The 27,375-nt window shown below is 38.8% G+C and overlaps 2 protein-coding genes across 2 annotated transcripts; both read left to right on the top strand.

Moving 5' to 3' along the window:
* Positions 1-575: 575 nt before the first annotated feature.
* Positions 576-15,927, top strand: LOC140160150 (transmembrane protein 144-like; the record flags this gene model as incomplete). The annotated part of the gene is made up of 10 exons (XM_072183427.1): positions 576-669; positions 4,337-4,459; positions 6,441-6,540; positions 7,419-7,499; positions 11,735-11,819; positions 13,335-13,420; positions 13,819-13,916; positions 14,227-14,330; positions 15,037-15,150; positions 15,787-15,927. Coding segments are annotated over 10 exons (1,026 nt in total), but the record flags the coding sequence as incomplete, so codon positions are not given.
* Positions 15,928-23,521: 7,594 nt separating this feature from the next.
* On the top strand, positions 23,522-27,101 carry LOC140161160 (uncharacterized). Its single transcript, XM_072184593.1, has one exon. The coding sequence runs from the start codon at positions 25,075-25,077 to the stop codon at positions 26,977-26,979; it is 1,905 nt and encodes a 634-aa protein (XP_072040694.1). The 5' UTR covers positions 23,522-25,074; the 3' UTR covers positions 26,980-27,101.
* Positions 27,102-27,375: the final 274 nt, after the last annotated feature.

Genomic DNA, 27,375 nt, shown 5'->3' with positions numbered 1-27,375 from the left:
ATGTTGTGTGTATTTAACCAGAGAAGATATGATTTAATCAGTTGAGCTGTTTTCAATGAGTGTTATCTTGGTTTAATAGCTTTTAATGGGGGTTAAGTCCTGCAAAGGTCGTGGTGAATTCTACTGTAGACATGACTGCATCATGTGCATTTTAGACATGTACGTCTTCAAATTAATAGAAAACAAAACACTACGGAACATCAGGAGAATATTATGTCTCATGTTTACATCCTCCCTCCCCCACCCTGTGGGCGGGGGCGGGGGCGGGGTCGGGGACGGGGAGCTTTGAAATTACCATTTCCAGTTCCACGAGGAACATATTACCCACGAAAAATTATGATGTGCTCCCGTCTGTGAACATGTTTAAGTATAAGTTTTAGAAATCGGGGTTATCGCTAATAACAGGCTATACCTAGCTATCGAGTATAAATTCAGCTTCACTGTCCAAAATTGTATGAAAATGTTATTACATTGTTTCAGTTATGAGTGATGATAATGATTATGATGATACCACTGATTCATTGACGACTCAAGCTTATACAACTGCCAACACAACTGGTGGTGGAGGAGGACTCAGTCATACTAGTATAGGCTTTATAGCTGTAGCAGTAGCAGTCATCTTCTTTGGATCCAATATTGTTCCGGTTAAAAATACCGATACCGGTGATGGTACGTATGATCATAAAACTGTCTGACAAGAATACTCAGGTCACTTCTTGACCGATTCAAGTGTTAGGTTGAGTTTTGGTTTTGTAATTTGTAATTACATTAAATGTGAACAATTTTTAATCTTTACCCAAAGCAACCAGCGCACATAAACGTAGAAAAAAAGTGCATCTGGCTGGATTCGAACCGGCGACCTTCGTATTACTAGCACGACGCTCTGCCAATTGAGCCATAGAGGCACATTGGAGAAGAGCGAAAGATTTTAATATAGGTATTAGGTTCGAATGGTGTTCATCGCATTCCTAGCGGAAGGCATCAGAACTGCATATTTCTAAAGAAATATACAAAGTCACAGGGATGAAAATTATATACTTAGTTCTCTGGGTTGATAGGAATAGATGAACAAATTTTAATCTTTACCCAGAGCAGCCAGCGCACATAAACGAAGTTTAAAAAAACAGTGCATCTGGCCGGATTCGAACCGGCGACCTTCGTATTGGGCCTACTAGCACGACGCTCTGCCAATTGAGCCACAGAGGCACACTGGAGAAGAGCGGAAGATTTTGATTTATAGGTATTAGGTTCGAATGGTGTTCGTCGCATTCCTTGCGGAATTGAATGTGCTTGGAAGCTCACAGCTTACCCAGAGCAGCCAGCGCACATAAACGAAGTTTAAAAAAAAGTGCATCTGGCTGGATTCGAACAGGCGACCTTCGTATTAGGTCTACTAGCACGACGCTCTGCCAATTGAGCCACAGAGGCACATTGGAGAAGAGCGGAAGATTTTGATTTATAGGTATTAGGTTCGAATGGTGTTCATCGCATTCCTAGCGGAATTGAATGTGCTTGGCAGCTCATATAGGCCTGATCAACTCTTTTGTGTCGCCTGTGCAGACTTACAAAACATGTGGACGACACTTGAATCAATCATGTCAACAGTCGCCATTCATAATGTGGATTTACTAATCTAGAATTTGTAAGCGACACTGACTCCTCCAAACAAGATCCCGGAGTTGTATTCGTGTATGAAACTTTCACGTAACTTGCACAACTTTGTGCAAGTGGATCATGTGGATAATCCTGGAATTATTATTTCTTGTAAGAAAATAGATCATTAGAAAACGTATTTGGAGAAAACCTTCTGTTAATAAAAATCTATGCTGAGCCACCGGCCTGGGTGGCTCACGCTCCTGTAATTTCAGATGATTGAGCTCAGTATTGGCATCAAAGAATGTCTTCCAATTCATGAAAACAAATAGATAATCAGCTTATCGGATTAAAAGCTTAGAGGGAAGGTCTTGCTGTTCAGCGAGTGCTTGTAATTATCAGAAGGTTTTCTCCAAATACATTCTCTAAGCGCTCCACAGACTGCGAGTATTGTACGTACAATATTGTATGTAACATATATACGTTATTTAATCTATTGCCATTCTATTTCCAGTAATGTTTAAGTTCTAACGAATGTTTGATGACGAAAAATCGATAATATGTTACATACAATATCTAGCAGAAATATATTATCGATTTTTCGTCATCAAACATTCGTTAGAACTTAAACATTACTGGAAATAGAATGGCAATAGATTAAATAACGTATATGTTACATACAATATTGTACGTACAATAAAAAGTCTGAACACTGCTTAATGTGTACCCCACTGGCCACATATGGACATTAAATGATCGATATGCATAATTGCATATCGTCAGCCTGCTACGCTTTTTGCCCAAGTCATTTTTTTTTTGTTTTTTTGAGAACTAAGTACAAAATATGGTTCAAGCATGCATTTAAGGGCAGAGTAATGGGAGAGAACACGGACCTTTTGAGCCTCATTATTTTTGAATTGTATGTCCAAAGTATATAAAACTATACATTTTTGGAAAGGAAATGAGTCAAGGAATCCCATGGTGACGTCAGATTTGTTCAGAAATCTCGAGTTTTTGAAAACAATCACAAAAATGCACTTTTTTACCCCAATTTTTTTGTGACAACTTAAAAAAAAATCCGTTCGGAGTAAAAAAAAAAAGTTAGTTTTTCATGGAGAAGAGACATGAACTTAGGGAAGGTTTTTTTATTTTTTTTGAAATTCGTCTTATTTTTCGAAATATTGCAAAAAACATATGAAAAAAGCAATTTTGTCACTCTATTAAGCTAAAAATTGCACATAATGGTGTATATTTTTGTTCAAAACAAATATTTTGAAAAAATGAGAAAACCTTCCCTAGACTTTGATGTGTTCTAAACGATTGTGCAAAAGGTTTACCTTTTGCTTGCATATTTTTCGAGTTATCTTGTCACAAAATCGTACAATATTGTTAAAAATGAACTCTGAGAAATCGACGTTTTAGTAAAAAAATGTCAAAATTATGCACAAAACGTCCTTATATTTTAAAACGGCAAGACTTTCACGCTTGTAAAAGCTGTATCTGGTGTATGGTCTAAATATGCATCTTTTTGCATGAATCTATAATGTCTGTTTTAGTGCGCCTAAATCCAAAATAATAAAAAAATCTAAGTGGTTTTTTTACTGCAAATTTTTGTTTTGTTTACATCACATTTGCTGGCGTTAACATCATACCGAATGCGCCTTGACTGCGTTGGACATACGCGCAGAGTTGCGCCGAGTCACGCGACGCGAATCGCGCGCGTAATCACAATATTTCGCATTCGCGAATTGCCGACTCATTATTTCCCGCCAATTTACTAAGCTGTCTTGAGCCATGTGCCTTTTTAGAGTTGAAAAGAGTGAAATAAATCAAGCAAAAATACAAGTAAATATTAGGAAGTTGTATTTTTATCAGTTTCAAGTGAAAGAATACATCTTAGTGTTGATAAATATCAAGAAATCTCAAATTCGGGCGTGGATGGATGTGTCTCCCCTTACTCTGGCCTTAAACAAATTTATTCACCAATCCTTGCACAAGAACAAATGATAATAATACAAATGTAAGGGAATAATCCGAAATAATTAGGGTTATTACGTAACTGATGCATGCTTGAGCCCAGCGGGGGGGGGGCAAGCCTGTAGGGGGGGGGGGCTACCAAACCCTGCACGGGGGGCAGGGGGGCCCAAATAGACAATTTTGCCAGGCTTATTGATAATAATCGTAAAATATTGCATATCGTATGGCTTCCCCATCTCTCTGCCCCTCCTCTCCCTCTCTCCCCCTCCTCTCTCTTTTTCCTCTTTCTCCCTCCTTTTTCCTCTTGTTTCCTTGCACTAGGGGGCGGGCCCAAATAGGCAATTTTTGAAAGATATATGACGGAATGATTGAGAGCTGTGTGACGCTCTGTTATTACAAAAGCCTCAGTGCAGTGGCTTACTTACCAACTCTTACCATAAATATATAGAATTATATACAATGGATTAGGAAAGGTCCGATTTTTCACACATTTTAAATCAAAGACTCGAAACGACCCACTGGCTACGAATTTATTGTTTTATAGATTGTTGCAAGGGAAAACGTGCGCAAACCCAGGGGCGCAAACGCGTCGAACTATAATATTTATTGTCCCTAAAGATAAGGTGAATTGAAATTCTATGCGCCCAAATTTATAGCGACATTATGTTTGAACGTCTAATTTTATGTTAAGTTCCTTGGCTTCTATTCATTTATTATATTTTATTCTAACATCTTTCAATTTACTGTACATTTCTAACTCATGTAGGCATGTTCTACCAATGGATTATGTGTTCAGCTATTTGGCAAACTGGTTTGGTAGTACATCTGGTTCGAGACAATCCAACGTTTCATCCTTCTGCAATGATTGGCGGAATGTTATGGGCAACAGGTATAGTGACAACTTACAAATTTTAATGGGCCATTAAAGTTGGTATTTTCAAGCAAGTTTCAAGCACATACTCCCAATATAATAGCAACACATACAGCCTGTCTCAAAAAAAAATTGTGCAAGTGAAAATCGCCCTCTATGGCAACAAGAAAATACCGTTGTGACATGATGCTTACATCAACGTCAAGGGCGCAGTCTTAGCTCTCAAATGCCGTTTGTTCTGTTCAATTTGCTTGTTTTAATCTTGAGATGTGTTTAGTTAACAACGAAAGGGTAAATCACAATTGTGCCACTTTTACTAGGGAAGACGGCTGCACATGTAAATCAATGATAGCCGATGTTGATGCGTCTAATGCACTCCCCCTTCGGGGCTCGTGCATAAGACGCATCAACATCGTCTAATTTCTCTCCCAACATATAATACGCCTTCATTAACCTATAAGTTTGCCATTTTGTTTGTCTTTTAACATGACTTGAGTGACAAAGAAAACACTATTTACCATGATAAAATCATTGACATCACATGTATTTATTTTTACAGCAGAATCTGTTTTAAGTGGAAAAAGAGAATCATATAATACCTGTATCATGATAAAACAGTAAAAACTATTTTTATTGTTGTATAATTGATGCGTTCTTTTGATTTCACGAAGGAACTCTTGATAAACTTGATGCTATCATTAATTTACATGTACAGTCCTCTTGATCTTTCCTAGTAAAAGTGGCACAATTGTGATTTTACCCTTTCGTTGTTAATTAAACATATCTCGAGATCATAACAAGTAAATTAAACAGAACAAACGGCATTTGAGAGCTAAGACTACGCCCTTGACGTTCATGTAAGCATGATGTCACAACTGTATTTTCTAGTTGCCATAGAGGGCGCTTTTTACTTGCACAATTTTTTTTTGAGACAGGCTGTATAACTGATTGGTTGAAGACCAACCCTCGGACTTTGACAGTATACTGAGTATGTATCGTCAATTTGTTTTGTCAACATTACCACAAAGGTCGGTCCTACTATTTCGTTTATATTAAATAAAAAGGAGCGGACCAATAATGGGTCCTTGGGGCATGCCACAGCTTATATGTTTTTGCCTGTGAAATATTTGAGATAATTTAAATACCTATTAAACCATTCTGCATATTCCCAAAACCATAAAGTTTTATAATAATGTGGTCAATCAGCACAACGTTGATGCGTTGGAAAGTAACACATGCTTTTTCAGTACAACGTAAGGCCATATGAGAGACCCAGAGAGGATAGTAGCCTGTTGCCACTTTTTGAAATATAAAATGCTTATGTCTTTCTCATCTTCTCTGCAAGAACTTATATGGGCACCTCGGCACTATAAAAGAAAACCACATGGGCCAATCAATGGTTCACAGCAGCGTAGGAACAACAAGAGTGAATGGGTAAAGTAAAGCATCAGACACATTGAAATATTCGCTACTTGCACGGTTCCGCCATTATGCACTATGTGCGGGAGAGCCTCGAACTGGCAGCATACATGAATGGGAATTGAACTAGTCATAACGTTCTGTGTAAGGTTACATAATTCTTCCTTTCATGTATGCTGCCAGTTCGAGGCTCTCCCGCACATAGTGCATAATGGCGGAACCGTGCAAGTAGCGAATATAAGATGCTTATGCACTCTGCTCTTGAAGGATAGTATGCTGTTGTTATATGTCTCCGACTACCCAATCTGGTAGGCTATTCCATACGTGAACTGCAGTGTGGATGAAGGTCCTGCCAGTAGATATGGTTTTAGAAACGGGTACTATGAGACCCTTCCTTTGGTAAGACAAGGCGGGTTAATATACTTGCTTGTAAAATGCTTTCCACAAGTTGTTCAGAGCTTTGTTTTGGGATCATGACCGGATTCGGGTTCGGATTTTGGCATTACCACAGGTGTAAACCTATAAGCGACGTTATGTACCCATTCTCTAAATCTATGACACCCTTCCATTTATTTTTCAGGTAACGTGACTGTAATTCCTATAATCAAAACCATTGGCCTAGGGTTGGGAATGCTCCTATGGGGCACTGTGAACCTTGCTTCGGGCTGGGCCAGTGGACAGTAAGTTGTCGATAAGCTGATCATCACGTGTGTGGGTGCATCATGGTCGTATATCTGCAATGTGATTTCCCCGTGTACGTTTTGGCTTTCTTTTTCTACCATCATTCTAGTTCGAATATATTAATAATTTATATTCAATTCAGTCCAGTCAATAAGATGTGAAATCTTAAGGGTTAGGAGTTCTAAGAGTTCTTCTGAACTTAGGATGGAGAATAAGTACTGCCTGAAGACTTTCAATCTTAGACATATTCGACACACATATCTATCTATCGCTCTGAAGGGTTTTGAAAATAAAAAAGGAAACCATTGCAAAGCATACGACATTATTGTGCACACTCATGTGCAGATATACTAGAAATGAAAATGCCACATATCATTTCCCCATCTATAGGTAACTGTACAGTGATTCCAATCATCAAAACTATCGGACTAGGTTTGGGTATCCTACTCTGGGGATCAGTGTTGCTTGTTTGTGGATGGGCAAGTGGGCAGTAAGTAGACAGGACTAGATTTTCGTACGCAAATGCGTGATTTCAGTTTGGTGATATTCAAGGGTGCAGATTGGTTACACTTGCATCACGTGACATAGTGCGTTTATGTACCGCGTTCACGTACAAAAATCTGATCCTGTCAATTGTTTCAGAGCTTTTCAGTAGGGAATAGAAATTACTACTCAGATTTAGTGAATAAATTTTGAAGCAACAAATTGACTATGATTATCCTAAACTTGAACAGCTAAAATGAAACCGGACACTTTGAATGTGTTTATGCAGTCATTGTAAATTTATTGTATCTATGTCTCAGTTTAGAGTGCTTACATTTCCTTACTAATGCTTTATAACTAAATGTTCTGATGCTATGTTAATGTTTTGACACAGTTTTGGATTATTTGGCTTAGACAAGGATAAAATCGATGACCAGGCTCTCAATTACGTAGGATTCGCATTGGCATTAGTCAGGTAGGAAGGACACATAAGACTATTAGTTAGGCACAACCACATACACAAACAACCTTTTATATCACACCCATGTTCCGCGTATCGAAGGTGTCAAAGGCTTTCTTGAAGTCAACGAAAGTGATTGTCGCTGGTAGATTGTGTGCCTTAAACAAGGATAAAATCGATGACCAGGCTCTCAATTACGCAGGATTCGCGTTGTCGGCATTAGTCGGCATTTGTCAGGTAGGAAGGACACATAAAAGGTTATATTAGGCACAACCACATAGTTACACAAACAACCTTTTATACCACACCCGTGTTCCGCGTACCGAGGGTATCAAAGGTCGATGAAATTCAGCCGCGGATCCAGAGAGAAAAAAATACGGGGGGCGCAAGATAGGGATGAGATTTCTAGAGGGCGACGAACCACATGGCCGCGAAGCGGTCATCGCGTCGCGCTTGCGCGTCGCAGGGGGGTGTCTGAGGGGGATGTGCCCCCCTCAGAAGTGAGAAATTTTTGCAAAATGAAGACCTAATTGACATGATTGAGGGCATTTGGTGGACCATTTTGACACTATTATTGTGTAAAATTTGAGTTTGAAAGAGCGGAAAATTTGTGAAATGACCATGACGGTTCATTTCCCATTCGTGGACAAGTTTTAAATATTATTATATAAATTCAATTGCTTGCGCGACGCAGGGGGGTGTCTGAGGGGGGATGTGCCCCCACAGAAGTGAGAAACTTTTGCAAAATGAAGACCTAATTGAGGCCATTTGGTGGACCATTTTGACACTATCATTGTGTAAAATTTGTGAAATGACCATGACGCTTCATTTCCCATTCGTGGACAAGTTTTCAATATTATTATATAAATTCAATTGCTTGCGCGACACAGGGGGTGTCTGAGGGGGGATGTGCCCCACTCATAAGTGAGAAACTTTTGCAAAATGAAGACATAATTGAAGCCATTTGGTGGACCATTTTAACACTATTATTGTCTAAAATTTGAGTTTGAAAGGGCGGCTCATTTCCCATTCGTGGACAAGTTTTCAGTATTATTGTATAAATTCAATTGCTTTAAACATAAAGTTCCGGTTATCCAAATCATAAAGGAAAGGGTAACTTCTTTATACATACGCAGGGGGTGTCTGAGGGGGGATGTTCCCCCCTGATAAGCTGGACAATTTTGCAAAATGAAGGACCAATTGAAGCCATTTGGTGGACGCTTTTGACATAGGGCCTACTATTATTGTGTAACATTTTAGTTAGATAAAGTTCGGAAATGTGTGAAAATTAAGGCCCAATCGAAGCCATCCCATTTGTGGACGATTATTCACTATTACTGTAGGCCTAATCATTAAGTTATTACTTAAAACAATATAGGCCTAAAGTGTACGGATGTCCAAAACAAAAGCGAAAACGGCCAGTTGTTTACATACGTAGGGGTGTCTGAAGGGGGAAACTTTGCAAAATGAAGGTCCACTTGAAGCCATTTGGTGCATCATTTTTACACCATTAATATCATTGCTTTAAACAAACAAAAAAGACCCGAACTCAATATGCAAAATTTTAAATGTTAAACTGGTCCTCTGACCATGCTGACACTTTGTAAGACTTGAGGCCTATCAGCGGGCTCGCAGATGGTACTATTATTTTTACGTGCTTTTGGGCCGATGACCTGCCTTCATTCAAGCAATGCCTAAAATAATCACAGGCGTAGGCCTATCCTACGCCTATATAATATAAGCCTTCGATCGACCCGACGGGCCTACTCAATTATGCGCAATTTAACCTTTCTCTTCTCTTTTTCTCGCTTTTCTCTTCTCTTTTTCTCCTTTTCTCTTTCCCTCCTTTCCCCTTTTCCCGTTTTTACGGGGGGCGCGCGCCCCATCTTTCCTACTTTTGCTATTTTTACGGGGGGCTCGCGCCCCCTCCGCCCCCCTCTGGATCCGCACCTGAAATTAAGTGATAATCGCTGGTAGATTGTGTGCCTTATAGACCCTTCAACATTTTGTTCAATCAACCTAGTAGTTACGTAGTACAAAGAATCTGCCCACAGTTGTTTGTGTTCCAACATTCAACCCTGAATAAATTCTGATCTGTTCTCATATGCCTTAGTCATAATTGTTAGTTCTGGTCTACTTCTATTGAGTAGTACCATTCTGTTGTAGGGTTTGGCTACGATGGAGCTCAGACTTACACTGATACCTCAATAGAATATTATAGTTGTATTCCAAACTAAGAACTTCCGTTCTGGGAATATTAGCGAATATAGCGAATAAATATTTCAGCACAACTTATCAAGACAAAAAGCGAGATTACCGATACAATCCCTTGAGAGGCATTCCAAAACGTGCAGCTCTAAGGCACCAACTGTTGGAAGATCCGCCATCCATGGCAGAACTTGATGGCAGAACTTGAGGAAGCAATACTGAGAAAGAGGAATAAGTCTGCTCCAGGAACCAATGCCATCCCATACCCGATGTACAAGAAATGTCCAAAAGTTCTTTCAGTATATGCATCAGTGGCGTAACCAGCGGGGGGGCAGGGGGGGCTGGAGCCCCCCTCATTTTGAACCCTTGCCCCCTGTTTGCCTCCCCAATGAAAAAGTTAAAGTAGGCTTACTTCTGAGAGTTATTAATTAACCTCATATCTGGTCATTTTAACCTTAAAAAAATAACATTTTGCGCGCTTCGGGCGCATTTATTCCACTTTTTTACCATATGTCACCAGTTTAGCTTCAATATGCTAAAAATGCGCATTTGTACCATACACTTCTTTTGTCGCCAAAAGGTGCTGGATTCCTGCCCCCTCATTTATTATGTTTGCCCCCGCTTGCCCCCCCAATGAAAATGTCTAGTTACGCCACTGATATGCATGGTATACTCAGAAGAGTTTGGAAGAAGGGCAAAATACCCCTGTCATGGAGAATTGGAGAAGCAGTTCTGATACTAAAAGAGGATGATACATCAAGGCCAGAACTGTTTAGAAACATAACTTCGACAAATGTTAGCGGGAAGATGTTCTTCCAAGTGCTTGCAAATCGCCTGTTGTCCTATATGACACAAAATGGCTATATAGACCAAGCCATCCAGAAGGGATTTCTACCAGGTATAGCAGGTTGCGTTGAACACACTCAAGCCCTGATGGAGACCCTCCTTGATGCTTAACAGAATGCTCGTGAGATTGTTGTAGCATGGCTGGACCTGGCTAATGCATATGGGTCGGTTCCTCATAACCTGATCCAATTTGCACTGGAATGGTATAACGTCCCATCTACCACTCGTGAAATTTATGTCTACCTGGGCTTGATACAGCAAACATTCCAAACAACAACTTGCTTCATCTGTACACGTCCTAAAAATGTCGATTGCATGCAGATCAAGCCAGGAAGCACTCCGAAGCAGCCACTCCACGGCTATGAAATTTCACTATGGATTATTGACAATGCCTCTTCTTATTACGAAGGGCATGCATCATTGCAGAACCTCAACACAATGTCATCTATATAGGTCGCATCTCTTTAGCACTCCACAGCTCTTTCCATATACCAAAGATGCATTAAGTTTCTTCGTATGATCTTTGTCAAATGGCTTTAATATCAAGCTCATCTAAATATCTTCTTCCTCATCCTATATGGCAGGAGGATTTCTAAGAAGACTCTTAAAGTGATTGTATCAACTGGTAACCCTTTCACTTTTTGCTGACATTTTTCATGCATGCCATACCTTGGATATAATTAATTAGCTCCGGTCATATTTAATTCCAATAATGCTTGAAGTTGACAAGTGCTCTTTAACACGTTTAAATCACTTTATAAAATCCCCCTCAAAACCTATTATAGGTTGTAGGCGTTATCAGGGGTTTTCTTTACGTTCTTATACCCCTCTGTGTTCTGACTAGTATAATCTATTGTTGATGCACCTCTGACTTGACCTCTTGCCTTTATGACTCTTGGATCTCCAGAAAAGTGTATCCTTCGTTATCGTTTTATTGCAAGGATGGTCTCTGTCTTCTCAGCTGCTGCCGCATTGCTGAGTGATAGTGATAAATCTGTTATATTTAGACATGTCAGTGGCTGGTCCTCTTCATTTTGAAGGATTAGAAGCCCGTTGTTCAATGTGTATCTCTTCTGTATGTTTCTATCATCAGTACTTGGGGATTTCCAATGAAACCAATCGTTGCAGTCAATATTCGAAAAGATTTATAATGAACACCACAATATTCATAACCTTTCGTACTATTTTCTCCACAGCGTTTTCCTATTTTTATTCGTCAAACCTGAGGTTTCAGATGCACCTTCTCAAGAGGAAGAAAGAGAACATTTTATACCGACAAATGTGAGTTGAGTCTAATCATACACTCCCAATTCCTGGATCCCGAGCTTGCTCAGTTGGTTGCCTGCTTTGTCGACCGCGCTTTTCGAAGACACTAATGGTACAGGTGTGAGTGAAACGTACATGGACTATTTATGCCTATTCTTTGATAATCCGTGGTGTATGCAGAGTTACACTGTACATCTAGTGCAGGACAATACATAAAAAATTATTTTCACATATCGCTATGGTAATTAATCCTGTTACATCACTACTGCTACAGCGAATTGGATCTAGGTAATTTTTGTACTAGTACAGATGCAATTTGTCATGGTCGTTCTGATATTTTGGTCGCTGTGCTGGTTACGGTTCACTATCTCTAAGGTTCGCTATCTCTAAGGTTCGCTATCTCTAAGGTTCGTTATCACTAATTACGAAAAAGGTTCGCTATACCTAAGGTTCGATATCACTAATTTTGAAAAAGGTTCGGTATTTCTAAGGTTCGATATCACTAATTTTAAATAAGGTTCGCTATCTCTAATTTTAAATAAGGTCCGCTATCACTAATTTATTGAAGGTTCGCTATCTCTAAGGTTCGCTATCACTAATTTAAAATAAGGTCCGCTATCTCTAATTTTAACAATCCCGGTATCCCTAAGGTTCGCTATCTCTAATTTTAAATAAGGTCCGCTATCTCTAAGGTTCGCTATCTCTAAGGTTCGCTATCTCTAAGGTTCGCTATCACTAATTTCAAATAAGGTTCGCTATCTCTAATTTTAAATAAGGTTCGCTATCTCTAATTTTAAATAAGGTTCGCTATCTCTAATTTCAAATAAGGTTCGCTATAGCGGTCCTTATTTAAAATTAGAGATAGCGGACCTTATTTGAAATTAGAGATAGCGGACCTTATTTAAAATTAGAGATAGTGGACCTTATTTAAGATTAGTGATAACGAACCTTAGGTATAGCGAACCTTAATCGAAATTAGTGATAACGAACCTTAGAGATAGCGAACCTTAATTAATTAGGGATAGCGAACCTGAAACAAAATTAGTGATAGCGAACCTTAGGTATAGCGGACCTTTATTGGAATTAGTGATAACGAACCTTAGAGATAGCGAACCTTCAATAAATTAGAGATAGCGGACCTTATTCAAAATTAGTGATAGCGAACCTTATTTTAAATTAGTGATAGCGAACCTTATTTATAATTAGTGATATCGAACCTTAGAACTAGCGAACCTTATTCTAAATTAGTGATATCGAACCTTAGAAGTAGCGGACCTTTTTTTGGGTATAGCGAACCCTTTTCTCTATTAGAGATAGCGGGATTCTGATCTCCATAGACTTTACACGTTAGTGATAGCGAACCTTAGAGATAGCGAACCTAAGAGATAACGGACCTTAGAGATAGCGGGATGTCACCGCTATTACTAGCTTGTCTATTTGTGGTTTTTTTTATGTAAAACGGTATAAGTAAGTATATATGGCAAAATATTGTATAAACTAACAATTTCATTTTAATTTGTATAAACATAGGTTAACCACTACGAACCTATACGAGCGCACATAAATAACGATTCATCTTGGGTGGACAAACTAACACCGATTCAAAAAAGGATTACGTGAGTACAATTATTAGGATCAAATTTTATTTATTTAAAGGTTAATGCGTATCACATGTTGAGAGTGAACTTGTACAAAATAATGCAATTGTACTGAGATGTTGATGCGTCTAATGCACTTCTCCCGAACCTATTTATCTTTTTTTAAACCACGTGATTTTTGTGATGTTTTTATAACAAAATTATCACTAAAAATGTATCAATAAATGCTTCAACCCGGCCGAAAAATGAATCAATCCTACGCGAAAGTGTGCGAAATCACTGCTCGTAGTACATGGAGTGTACATCGCTTTCTGATTGGCTGCTTTGATATTATTGTAAGGAGTGTATGAAGGGATGTTATTGGATCTTATCTAAGAATGGGTGAAGTTACAAAATAGCTTTTTTTTTTATTTCAGAGGTTCTGTGTTATCAGTTATAGCTGGATGTTTATACGGATTCAATTTTGTTCCATGCTTATGGATTCAGGACAACGTAAAAGACGCCAGCCAAAATGGTGAGAGAATGAGCTTAATTAATAATTAGGTAAAATTTGAATTTCGTGACTGCAATTGCAAACAACAACAACATCAGCAACAACAATTTCAGTCTATTTCCCCTCAAATTGCAAATATATTAATCAATAATACTAACTAACAAATTAGGATTTAGCTAATTTTTCAACAACAAAAATAGTGCCGTATTTTTCTGGAATTGGTAGTCCGACTAGTCTCATAACAGTAGCAAAAACTTTTAAAATGTTCAACATTGGATGCATTATGCCCGGACTCAACGTTGGTAGATTTTGTTATCTTATTGTGTTTCAGGTCTTGATTACGTGTTTTCGCATTTCTGTGGGATTTACCTAACTTCTACGTGTTATTTTGCACTGTATTGTATATTAATGAGGAATAGACCAAGACTGTTTCAGGTGAGATCATTTTGCTCTCATTAGGAGTATAAAAAGAGAGGACAAATGAGGTAATTTATTTTGTAATTTGACCTCTGTTGATACCATAATTCACAGGGCCGGATTTACCTTTTTGGGGGCCCTGGGCCAGGCCAAAATTTGGAGGCCCCAAACGCACCGTGAGGAACTTATGTGCACTTAAGTGGCCAAACTTTTAGATTGTACTAGGACATTTGCGCGCGAAGCGCGAAAAAAATTTCAATTTTTAGACTGCTTTAGCCCGAATTGAAGCTGAATGTTGCTATATATAACAGGCCGGTGCGCGCGAAGCGGGCACAATTTTGCAATTTTTCTTGGCTATTTTGGCCCAAAACATGGAAGATGCACACTGCACAGGGCAATTTTTCTTTTTTTTTTTTTTGGGGGATGGGCCCTGAGCCCGGGCCCATCTGGCCCTGATAATTCAACCTACGATCTTGTTGCTTATAATTTAATTTTATAGTTAAAGTATGCACTTTTCTTCATTCTTAAAGCGAGAAATTTTAATGTCGTTTTAAGAAAAGTGTATATTGAGTAATTACCTATAATTTCACACACGGATGTGTGAATTGTGATTATTAGAATTCTCATTGCGCAAACGTGTAGAAAACATGTTTAGTATTTATATTATTATATTATAATACAGTGTTTTTATCTTGTAAACAATGCTTGTTGTCATTATATTTAGTGTTTGGTACTACCAAGTATAGTGTCAGGTGTGATGTGGGGTATCGCCCAGTCAGCCTGGTTTGTAGCTAATGCTTACCTTACAGAATCTGTCAGCTTCCCTCTCATTGCAACTGTGAGTTATTTGAATGAATTGTGCATAATGCTGAATAACAGTTGAGTATAAACCATCCCTATAACCTGTTAAGTGGCTTAAGCAATTCGCCGAGCGCGGGTAGCGACCTTGGGACCGGCCATAAACAGAAATCGGTAAGGTCACAAGTACAAAAGGACGGTTTATAACTTGATGTTATTCGTAATATACTAAAACCGTGATTATGATTGTGAAAATTATATTCATATATATAATGAGAATCCTCTTACTCGTAGTCATCGTAATCGCCATCATCTTCATTATCACCATCATCATCTTCATCGTCGTCGTCATCATCATCGTCATCATCATACCAACATGCCATTCTTCAACATTCAAAATGATTTACTGTATTACGTTGCAACATCATCACCGTTATCATCATCATCATCATCATCATCATCATCATCATCGTCATCGTCATCGTCATCATCATCATCATCATCATCATCGTCATCATCATCATCATCATCATCATATCAATACATAACCATTATGTCAACATTTGAAATGATATACTCTATTGCATTGCAACATCTTGTATATATTTTTGCTAATCGCAAACACAATTTTTGCACAATTTTTTTATTTACGGTTTATGAATTCCGATTTTTGCAGTGTCCTGGTGTGATTGGTGCTGCCTGGAGTGTATTTTATTTCCGCGAGATTCGTGGCTGGAAGAATTACTTGGTGTTGATCGTGGCATGTTGCGTTACGGCGACCAGTGCAACGCTAACAGCTTTGTCAAAAAATACATAAGACAGCATTATTAAATCTATTCGTGAACTGAAATGAAAATTGCTTACCTTTTTACTCGACACTACACTCATGTCGTTTTAGACTACTTACCTGATTAATTTTTACAGGTTTTGTTGTTCACACTGTAGATTTGTGTTCGATCTTTCTTCGACACCGTTATCAGTAGAGAGGTGAGCGTATTTGCCGGAGCGGGTTTGGGTAAGGGTTTAGGGTTAGGGTTTGGGTTAGGGCTTCCGGCAAATACGGTCAAAGTCACTCTCTTATATGGCAATTTTGTCCCCAAGAAGTTTACAATTTTCTATATTTACAACGCAGCTGATGGAGAATATTGTAAATAATTACAAGCAGATTTTAAAAGTAAATGCAACATTTCTTAATTTTTCTGTCTAAACAATAATGAGGTCATCCTCATCGTGGTAGTATTCGCCGTAGAAGTGTTGATGTAACATAATTAACTACCATTTAAACAATTTTTAAATACATAGTCCTGTACTACAAGCAGGTTGTTCCGTGTATGTATGCAATCATAGATTGAATAAAACAACGCACTGCATTGTCTATTGTTGTGTCCGATTCAGTGGCGCAGCCAGGATTTTTGAACCGATGGGGCACAACTTGTAAATGTACCGACGGAAATATTTTTTGCCGACGGAAGTTGTGATTTGTTGACCCAAATTTTTTTTTTTTGGTTTGAAAAAGTGAAGAGCAACAAAAAAAAAAAAAAAAAGGATTATAGGCGATATACCAACATAAAAACACATAACTATAATTGTCCCCTTTTTTCGGTCACCCTGGGTGAAAAATAGTATATTGTTAACCCAATTTTTTTTCACCAACACCTTCCGCACTGCAAAAACAAGTGTTTATATTTAAACACCATATTGTGTTTATCAGAGCAACACTTAATGTTTGTAATATAACACCAAGTGTTAATTTATGAACATTAGTGTTAGAACCATTAACATTAGTGTTAGACCATTAACATGAATTATGTGTTTATTAAGTGTTGCTCTGATAAACACAATATGGTATTTAAATATACACACTTGTTTTTGCAGTGCGTCTACCGTCGCGACGGCCTTACATAAACCGACGGCCATGACGAGCGGGCCCCCCTGGCCCCCGCTACGCCACTGGTGCGATTTGAGCACTGACATCTTGGAAAATGTTGCCAATCAATATTCATGAGAGTATACATTCGACGTCCAATTTTCGAAATTGGGTGACTTGTGCTTGGTATTGACATCATCGAATGGCTGCCTATAGTGCTGTTAGTGTTAGACCTATGTGGGGGCCGTGTTTAGTTTCTATAATAATTATTATTAGGCCTACATTTATTTATCATTCATTGCTAAAAATATCACTCCCTCTCCCCTTCCCTTCTCTATCCTAATTTCGGAAAATAAAATCCCAACCCCCATAGCGTCCTGCATGTACTAAGATAGCATTATTTAGTTAGAGGGCAATATACTCACTTATTCTCAATTATTTAATGAGAGTAAATTACTATTTTCAGTAGATAGCATTTGTAATTAGAGGGAAATGTGTTATCTTCAGCAGATGGCATTGTTTCATGCGAGTAAATTGCTATATTCAGTAGATAGCATTGTTTCATTAGAGGGCAATATGAGAATAAAATGCTATCTTCAGTAGATAGCATTATTTAGTTAGAGGGCAATATACTCTCTTCAGTATACAGTAGATACCATTATTTCATGAGTAAATTGCTATTTTCAGTAGATAGTATTTGTAATATGCTATCTTCAGTAGATAGCATTGTTTCATTAGGAGGTAATAATGCTATATGCAGTAGATTGCTATATGCAGTAGATAACATTTTATCAGTAGATAGTATTATTTAGTTAGAGGGCAACATACTTTCTTCAGTAGATACCATTATTTCGTGAGAGTAAATTACTATTTTCAGTAGATAGCATTTATTATTGGAGGGAAATTATGCTATCTTCAGTGGATAGTATTGTTTCATGTGAGGGCAAATTATATGCCATTTCCAGTACATAGCATTATTTAATTAGAGGGCAATATGCTATATTCAGCAGTTTCATTGGAAGGCAGTATGCTATATTCAGTAGATAGCATTTTACTATCATATTGCCCTCTAATGAAGCGATGCCATCTTCAGTAGATATAATCAAAGGTTATAATCAACTTGAGCTTTGATGTTTCATATCACTATTTGTGCTGAAATGTGCACTAAACCTTTTCACCGCTTGGAGGTGGTGCAGAATCAATGCTGAATTGATCAATTCAGCACCAATCCCCCAGTGACGTAACTTTGGGTCAGGGTGCCTGGGGCGAAAGTAGATCGGGTGCCCCTGACCAAGGGTGTGCATGGTGCAGAACAAATTTAGCCATAGACGTACCGAATAACTTACAAATAGTGTTTCAGATCAAATTTATTTCATGTTTCAATGAACTTCAAATTAAAAAAAAACATCTACTCCAACGTCTTTACATTTGAAGATTCGTCACTAGCTGCAGTGACGTAGCTATTGGTTGTGGCGCCAGGGGGCAAGAATACAAAATACCCCCTCTTCCTAAAACAATTGCGCGCGGTTGCGAGAAAATGTGCACGAATACTACTAATTTGGTATAACCAAGTTGAATTTCAGTCTCAAATGACAATTTATGTTGCTATTCGTGCGAAGCGCGCGAAAGATTTTGTGCTGAAGGGGGCACCCAAATGAAGAGTAATTCTATGCATGGTGAGTAAAGGTTTCCACTTCCTATAACAAAGTAGGCCTATTATCATGTCGAAAGGATATCCAGGCCTAGGTGCCCCCTTAGGCGCGGCCCCCAGAGCACATAGGAGTTACGCCACTGCCCACCACGTTCCCTCCCTTGCTCTCCCCTAGCTACGCCACTAGAAAAATAACCAAAATCTTGTAAATCTTTTATAGCATTAGTTTATTCAAGTATATTACAATTGTGTAAAAAATATTTTTTGAAAAACACCGAGGGCGTCCTCAGCACTAAAAGTGTTACAATATGGCTTAAATAACGGTTTCATTTCAGTTTCTAATTTAAAAACTTGTTAAGCTTTCAAAACAAAGGAAAGCAAACACACACACACAATTTAAACTTAATTATTTTATTTTATTGCAAATGAATTTAACAAAAAGCAAGTAATTTTCATGTAATGTTCATACAACTATGATAATGGATTGACCTTGAGATTGGCGAAAAAACAGATCAATTCAATGAGAAAACAAATTCCTACCTGACCCCAAAAGCGATCGAGCGATATAGCTCCAAGGTCACATAAAATGGGTAACAATTTCAATATGAAAATAAAAATTAATAAAAATACATTGCTATGTACTAATGATAGCAGCCTGAATGACATAATTTAGATTGCTATCTACTGATGACAGCAGCCTCAATGACATACTTACATTGCTATCTACTGACGATAGCAGCCTGAATGACATATTTACATTGCTATCTACTGGTGAAAGCAGCCTGAATGACATTATTACATTGATATCTATATACGGATGCTAGCAGCCTGAATGACATATACTTACATTGCTATCTACTGATGATATTAGCCTGAATGACATACTTACATTGCTATCTACTGACGATAGCAGTCTGAATGACATATTACATTGCTATCTACTGATGATAGCAGCCTGAATGACATACTTACATTGCTATCTACTGATGATATTAGCCTGAATGACATACTTACATTGCTATCTACTGACGATAGCAGTCTGAATGACATATTTATATTGCTATCTACTGATGATAGCAGCCTGAATGACATATTTACATTGCTATCTACTGACGATAGCAGTCTTAATGACATATTTACATTTATTTATTTATTATTTATTGCATCATATTTACCCAGGGTGGCCCGATCAGCTAAAATGCTGTTCTTACACGGGGCCCTGCATAACATTAAAAAACATACAGATGCATGAGTATTATAATAAAGCATAAACATATAAATCACAATTTAAATAGAGTATACCAATTTACAAGTACTTAAACTAATACAATGTTAAGAACAAATCATTATAAAGTACTACTAATATTGGTAACTCTACACGGCACCAAATTATAAGTAAATATATTGCACAAATCCGAATCAAAAGCAAACTTATATATACAAAAGTAAACATTGCTATCTACTGATGATAGCAGCCTGAATGACATATTTACATTGATATCTACTGATGCTAGCAGCCTGAATGACATAATTACATTGCTATCTACTGACGATAGCAGTCTGAATGACATACTTACATTGCTATCTACTGATGATAGCAGTCTTAATGACATATTGCTATCTACTGATGATAGCAGCCTGAATGACATACTTATATTGCTATCTACTAACGATAGCAGTCTGAATGACATATTTACATTGCTATCTACTGATGATAGCAGCTTGAATGACATATTTACATTGCTATCTACTGATGATATTGGCCTGAATTACATACTTACATTGCTATCTACTGATGATAGCAGCTTGAATGACATATTTACATTGCTATCTACTGATGATAGCAGCCTGAATGACATACTTACATTGCTATCTACTGACGATAGCAGTCTGAATGACATATTTACATTACTATCTACTGGTGATAGCAGCCTGAATGACATACTTACATTGCTATCTACTGATGATAGCAGCCTGAATGACAAATTAACATTACTATCTACTGATGATATTCGCCTGAATTACATACTTACATTGCTATCTACTGACAATAGCCGCCTGAATGACATACTTATTTGCTATCTACTGATGATATTAGACTGAATGACATACGTATTTGCTATCTACTGATGATAGCAGCCTGAATGACATACTTATTTGCTATCTACTGATGATAGCAGTCTGAATGACATACTTACATTCCTATCTACTGATGATAGCAGCCTGAATGACATACGTATTTGCTATCTACTGATGATAGCAGCCTGCATGACATACTAGTACTTATTTGCTATCTACTGATGATAGCAGTCTGAATGACATACTTACATTGCTATCTACTGATGATAGCAGCCTGAATGACAAATTAACATTACTATCTACTGATGATAGCAGCCTGAATGATATATTATTATTGCTATCTACCGATGATAGCAGCCTGAATGACATATTTACATTGCTATCTACTGATGATAGCAGCTTGAATGACCGTACTTACATAAGTTACATTGTCATCTAGTATCTCACTGATGGCGTCAATCCGTGGTGGTGGGGGGGCAATATGACCCATTTTTGCTCTTTTCAGCCACTTTTTGACAATTCAGGCCGATTTTCTCCCCCCCCCCCACCCCCACACACCCACACATACTTGAAGTCGGATTGGCGCTAATGTCTACTGAGCAACATATAGGCCTACTATCTACTGATGATAGCAGCTTTATGGAGCAGTTGCCTCACTTGCCTCAAGGCAACGTGGGTTAGGGTGCGTAGTTCTTATGCATGGATCATCCACGCTTTCCTCACTTCCCGGAAATATATAATTATGCCTTGAGAAAACCGTGTGAAATAAAGTGAAGTGACTTTCACCGTGTCCTCAAAAGAGAAATAATTAAGTTTAGAAACCATGGCAGGCTGAAATCTGCTGAAACCAGGGCTAACCCGCTCTAGCGCCCTCATCTGAAATGCAAGGCCTCTTCTCTTTTAGTTTACAAACCAGGGCAGGGACAATATTAAAGTGATGTCATTTCTCCCGTTTCTTAATTTCTTCTTCATGTTCCATGGTTTCCAGTTCGTACCTCCTTAAAAGTGAGACCCCATCCAGCTGTATAGGCGATGACAATGATTTTGCACAGAAAATACTATAGTACTAAGATCAATTACAGTGTACAAAATCCATTTGAAGTTTAACAACTGAATGAGATTTGCTAGAAAATCAATTCAATGTCATTTGTTACATTTATTATTTATTTGCAGTTATAATGACATGTAGGCCTATATACTACACGTGTTTCGATTTGCCACCCGGGCGAGTTTTTTGTCACTCGACCCAGGCCTAGTCTATGCCTAAAATAACCATTGAGCATGTTTTAGTCTAATGCGGGACAAAAATCGAGCTCTTTGATCTTTTGTATAAATCTCCCGTTAATTAGGCTCTTTTGGTGCCGTAGGCCTATGTTAATTATGATAATGATAAACGCACGCACCCCAACATATCCCAGAAAATAATACCTTCGCGAATAAGCCTAAATAGGCTACATTGTAACATCACACAAAATAAAAAATACAATTTCATTGGTGTAGGCCTTATAGTAATTTATCGTATCCAAATACATGAAATAGGATTTACCCGTGTTCTTAGTGTAGCCAAATCAATACAATACCATTTGAAACCAGGGGCGTAGCCAGCTTTTCTTCTTGGTCGGGGGGGCAAAATAACATTTTTGGGGCACAGACGAAAAAATTGCAGTTGCATCATACAATACATATAGAGACTGTATACATGTCTTCGAGCTTCCCGAAAAGAGCCTTATTGGGATGATGTGCGCGCGTAGCGCGTAAAAAATGGTATTTTACACTATTTTCGCCAATTGTCTCCCTAAAAAAGGGCTTTATTGTTACAATGTGGAAAAATTTTGTATTTTACACTATTTTGGCCCTGAATTTTGCTAGAAAAGGGCTCCTTGCCCTTTTCTTTTCCTTTGCCCTCCTGATTTTCTCTTTTATTTTTTGTCAGAGGGGCACTTTTTCTTTCATTTTTTTTTTTTTTTTTCACTCTGCCCCCCTGGCTACGCTACTGTTTGAAACCCACACAAAACAAGCATCAGGAAACAGCTTGAGCAAGTATTTCAGTTCCTCATTTGTCGGGCCGCTCATTTGTTGAGGTATTTGGAATTAAAGGAGTTAATCATACGACCCTTATCAGTTTCTGTAAACATATACCTTGGCAAAATTTGCATATAGGTGTGCGTCTTTAAAAGCTGTAATTGTAGACTTTGGTATAGTTTACAAAGAAGAAGACATATAAAATACATCGACCTTGTAAGTTGTATACAGCCAGTTGTTGAATCGAGTGAAATATATATAACGGACCTCATTATATTAGTTACCGGATATTTATTACTTTTTGTCGCTTATAATCGCATTAGTTTGTATAATCTGATGGTGCTTACTGGACCATTCGTTCTATAAACATACCGGTCATTTCTTGACTCAAAAAAGGATCATTTGCATGACAATACATGCGACACGACATATCTGTATAGGTGATGACACTTGTACCGTGGATGTGAAGAAAATGGAATTGATTTTTATCAACACAACAATATCAGCTGAGTGAGTCGTGAGTGTTTGGTGTATATATCGCCGGCCCCGTGTTCACTTTCGGGAATTGCTCAACGCTTTTTTTTACCGAGATGTAAAATCGACTGCTTTCCGTCATCATAATAAACAACGTGGTTTTCATCACCTCTTGTCGCCGTGTTATATTTGACGTGACATTTTGACCAGGGTTATAACTATATCGCCCGCATAGTGTTAACTTTTAAAACAGTAAAATATCTGAGAGGGTTTATTATTCTCCATGCTTTATTATAATGCACACACACTTTCACTGGTGCAAGTTGCACATGGGTAACTTTCATGCCTCAGCTGCAGCTCCAAGGACTTGGTGTTTTTCATATTGGAAATAATATGTATTGCAGTCTAATTGCTCGATTTATTTTTGCAGCTCCACTACTTACAACTTGAATTGATTGCCTATACTCTTCATGACGAGACAAATATAATATTTATATTTTGTGTGTGATGTCGTGCCGAATGATTCCGGATGTTTGACGTTGGTAATTTGAGTTATTAAATTGACCAACCGGTGAAAGCAAAACACTGAGGATATTAAAATAAGAGATCGGGCTGAGGTGTAAAAAAGAAGCATCGATAAATCTCCGCTCTCTTATGGACTACCCTGGAACATGTGGAAGCAGAGACGAGTGTATACAACTATCTCTACATCTCACTAGTAAACAGAACCCGATTGTATACGGAACGGTTTTTAGAAAAGTCAATTTACTCATCACCTGCAAATCATCATTTCTGTTTATTAGTTATAATAAAGGAATAAAGTTATAAACTCGACGCGTGCGTGTGATTTATGGAACTGATGTTTACTCGTCGAATCGGCAATATATATTCAATTGGAGTCGACTGCTAGCTTGTTTAATGTGTGTGTATTTGAAGTGTGATTTGAAGTGTCCGGTGAAAAGTGGGAGGAGGAATATAGGAGGCAACAAATTCCAACGTGATTAGTGGAATAGGCAAAAGTTTGCGTGTGGTGGTGAACTCTACAGCCTTGTGCCAAAAGCTGTACAGATGACTGAAATAGCTGCTAGTGATAGCACGGTGCGAAGCTATGACCAAAATCATTTCAGCCAAAGCGGCCGCTTACATATTAATGAAAATGTGGCTAACTCGTCTGAACTCTGTGATAACCTAAAGGTATCAGCTGATCCATTCGTGCCGTTACCAACTGAAGAAACCGACTCGGACCAAAGCAAAAGACAAGAGAACTCCTCAGGACCTATTGTTGCTTCTTTACCTAAGTTCACTACCGAGATAGAAAAATCTGGCTGCTTTCAGCAATCGCTGCTCAAGTTACCAAAGGCAGCGGGAGGTAGTGGGCCAAGTTTGCAAACTAGCGAGGCGTGGACGGGGAATAGTAATGACACGCACAGGCCAAGGGCATGTGAACAGACAGTGCTAACGTCGAATCAAGGTAAATCTGGGGTGTTGCTCTGGTCGTCTGGCTCTGGACCATTGGGAAGATACACAAGATACCGCAGTTCAAGTGTGGATTTAGGTCGTGTGGAGGACCCACGATTAGTAAAAGGACCAAGTAGTTGGAAAATAAACCCGGATTACTGGGATGATGGATGGGTATGCGGACCCCAATACCACGTTGTGGGTTGCAAATGCAATCACAACAGCAAATCATGGGAGTTGGCCGATTCGTGTTTTCAGAAATCCTTAGGTAAATCAACGGATTTGTCCGTGCTCATGCTCAAGAGGCCGCCGCTATTGAGTGTGCATTCAAGGAAACGAACAGCATTGTGTCGGAAAATAAACAAATCAGTGCTATTCACTCGGAATTGCGACGTAAGTTTTCTCATGACTCAATGATGGCTCAAAGAGCACAATATGGTGGACACCAACATCTTCATTCTGCGTACGATCACGTCGTGGATTTGGATTTTCCGCACCGCAAAACAGCTGATCCACGGGATAATAAAAATACTTTGCTTATAAATCAACGACAGGAATGCGAAAGTCCGCCGCATACGGCGACGGCTGCTTCAAGAATTAATGCAAGTCGTAGTTATCTTCTTGCTCGTGAACTCGGATGGAGTTTATCCAACGATGCTGCTCAGGAGGAGGAGGAGGAGGAAGATGCAGATGATAAATCGGAGCCCCCGGCAACACCAGCTGGAGATAGAATGATTACGACTGACGGGAAGACGACTGCAGCCGAGTTAAGTGGAAAGAAATCATCATCACTTGAACCTGAACAGAATGCATTAACATCATCCAATAAGACACATGCAAAACAACATATCAAACCAAGTGTAGATGTTTTACATAGTTCATCATCATCATCACGGGACAGACGTGAGGCCCAGTTGAAATACAACGACACGGGACAGCAGCACAATCTAGCTGTACAAGTGAATGATACTGTAACACCGTTGGAATCACACTGGGACAAAAATGTCAACAACAATAGCGGAAGTTTTGGTTCTCATGGTGACAGGTCACCACAGCAACGAGATAGGAAACAAGTTCTTGTACCCGGGAAGGGTAATTCACCAACACAGGAACTAAGCCATTTGAGTGATAGGAACACACAGGACTTGCATGTAAAGGGTTCTATTAATTCACCAATTACCCAGCAAGCAGTGACTAATCAAGTTCAATGCGATAACACTACAGAAGGAATATCACATAATAACTGTGCAGAACCACCGCAAACGTTAGCGCTGCAAGCAAGGGCAAGAGCAGAAGCCAGATTGCAACGATCGAACACATGCCCTACGCTTGATTTGAGAAATTCCATCGAAAAAACTCGTGCAAAACGGCAAAATGCTGAGGATAAAACACCAAGTACAGTGACTCATAATAATGAGGGTGACTCTCAGGAGAGAAAATCCAAAGCACGCTCCCAGTCTGCTAGCCCTCCGCTGTCCGGAAGTTTGTCACTAGGTAGACCTTTTAAACCATTGGCTGTTTCCAGATTGGCAAAAGTATCAAGGAAAAACTTGCAGTCGTTTGAGGATCTTAGTCCAATAAGTTCACGCTCTACAAGTCGAAGATCAAGTGTGTCGAGCACTGGAGCTATAGAACCGAAGGATCTCCATGCCTTGGAAAAGGAATTTAATGAAGCTATGCGTAGATCCACTAGCCAGCCAAAATCACTTTCACCAGGAGCGGACTATGAACTGACAAGCCCTACGCTGTATCGCAAGGATTTCCCTTATCCAGGTCAAAGTTTGAAAGCAGTGTTTGAAGAAGAAACTTTGGGAGATATATCCGAGTCGGAAAGATCAAATGATATGGCTGACAGAGGTCAAACCTCCCCAAGTAATTCAGTGTTCACTGAAACGGACTGTGCCAAGATGTCGATTCGCGTGGATTTTAGTAACCTGCGCTTGGGCAGACCAACTTTAGAAGGACTGAGACAAACCGAAACTAGGACTTTTACTAAAAGATCTTCATCTGAAACCAGATTGCCTATCACCATGGATTTAAGTGCACCGATGAGTGCACCAGCTTCCCCAGTGAGAAATTTGCAAGATTTAACTGCAAAAATGCGTGGAAGATCGTTTAATAACTATGCTGAAGTTCAAATTACTCCGCCGATGTCTCCAGAACCAAGTGAACTGGGTGATGATGAAGGATGTGTTTTAAGCGAAGCCCATGAATGGCCTAACGCTGAATTGACTCCTAGAAGGACAAGAAAAGCTGGAAAATTTGTTCCAGAGGTCCCTGAAATACTCCTAAAAATAAAAAGAGGAACTAGAACGTGAAGCGAATGCAAAATTTACTCTTAAAGCAAATTTGAAGCCGTTGAACACAAAACAAAGGATTACAGAAATAACAATAGGTGGAAAGCAAGTTACTCATAAACTCACTGGATCCGGTGCCACATACATAGAACTAAAGAGTGAAAAAGTTGATGCACCTATTGCTCCCAGTAATCGCAGACGGAAAAAGTATGCCACTACTGGACAATCCTCGTTGGATGGAAGCGGAAGCAATGGAGAAACCAATGGAAGGTCGCGAAGTGACCCAACTCAAGAGCGTAAGAGATCGGTGACGGATATGGAAGGTGGATCTCTCGATTCCCAGCTATTTAATAGTACTTTGAATGAGAGCAAATCAAATCTCTCGTCTAACTTGGGATCAAGTGGTGTGAGCACAGA

Source organism: Amphiura filiformis, chromosome 9 (assembly GCF_039555335.1).
Source record: "Amphiura filiformis chromosome 9, Afil_fr2py, whole genome shotgun sequence".
Lineage (NCBI taxonomy): Eukaryota > Metazoa > Echinodermata > Ophiuroidea > Amphilepidida > Amphiuridae > Amphiura > Amphiura filiformis.
Note: the sequence above shows the minus strand (reverse complement) of the source record. Positions and strands in the feature narration are given on the sequence as shown.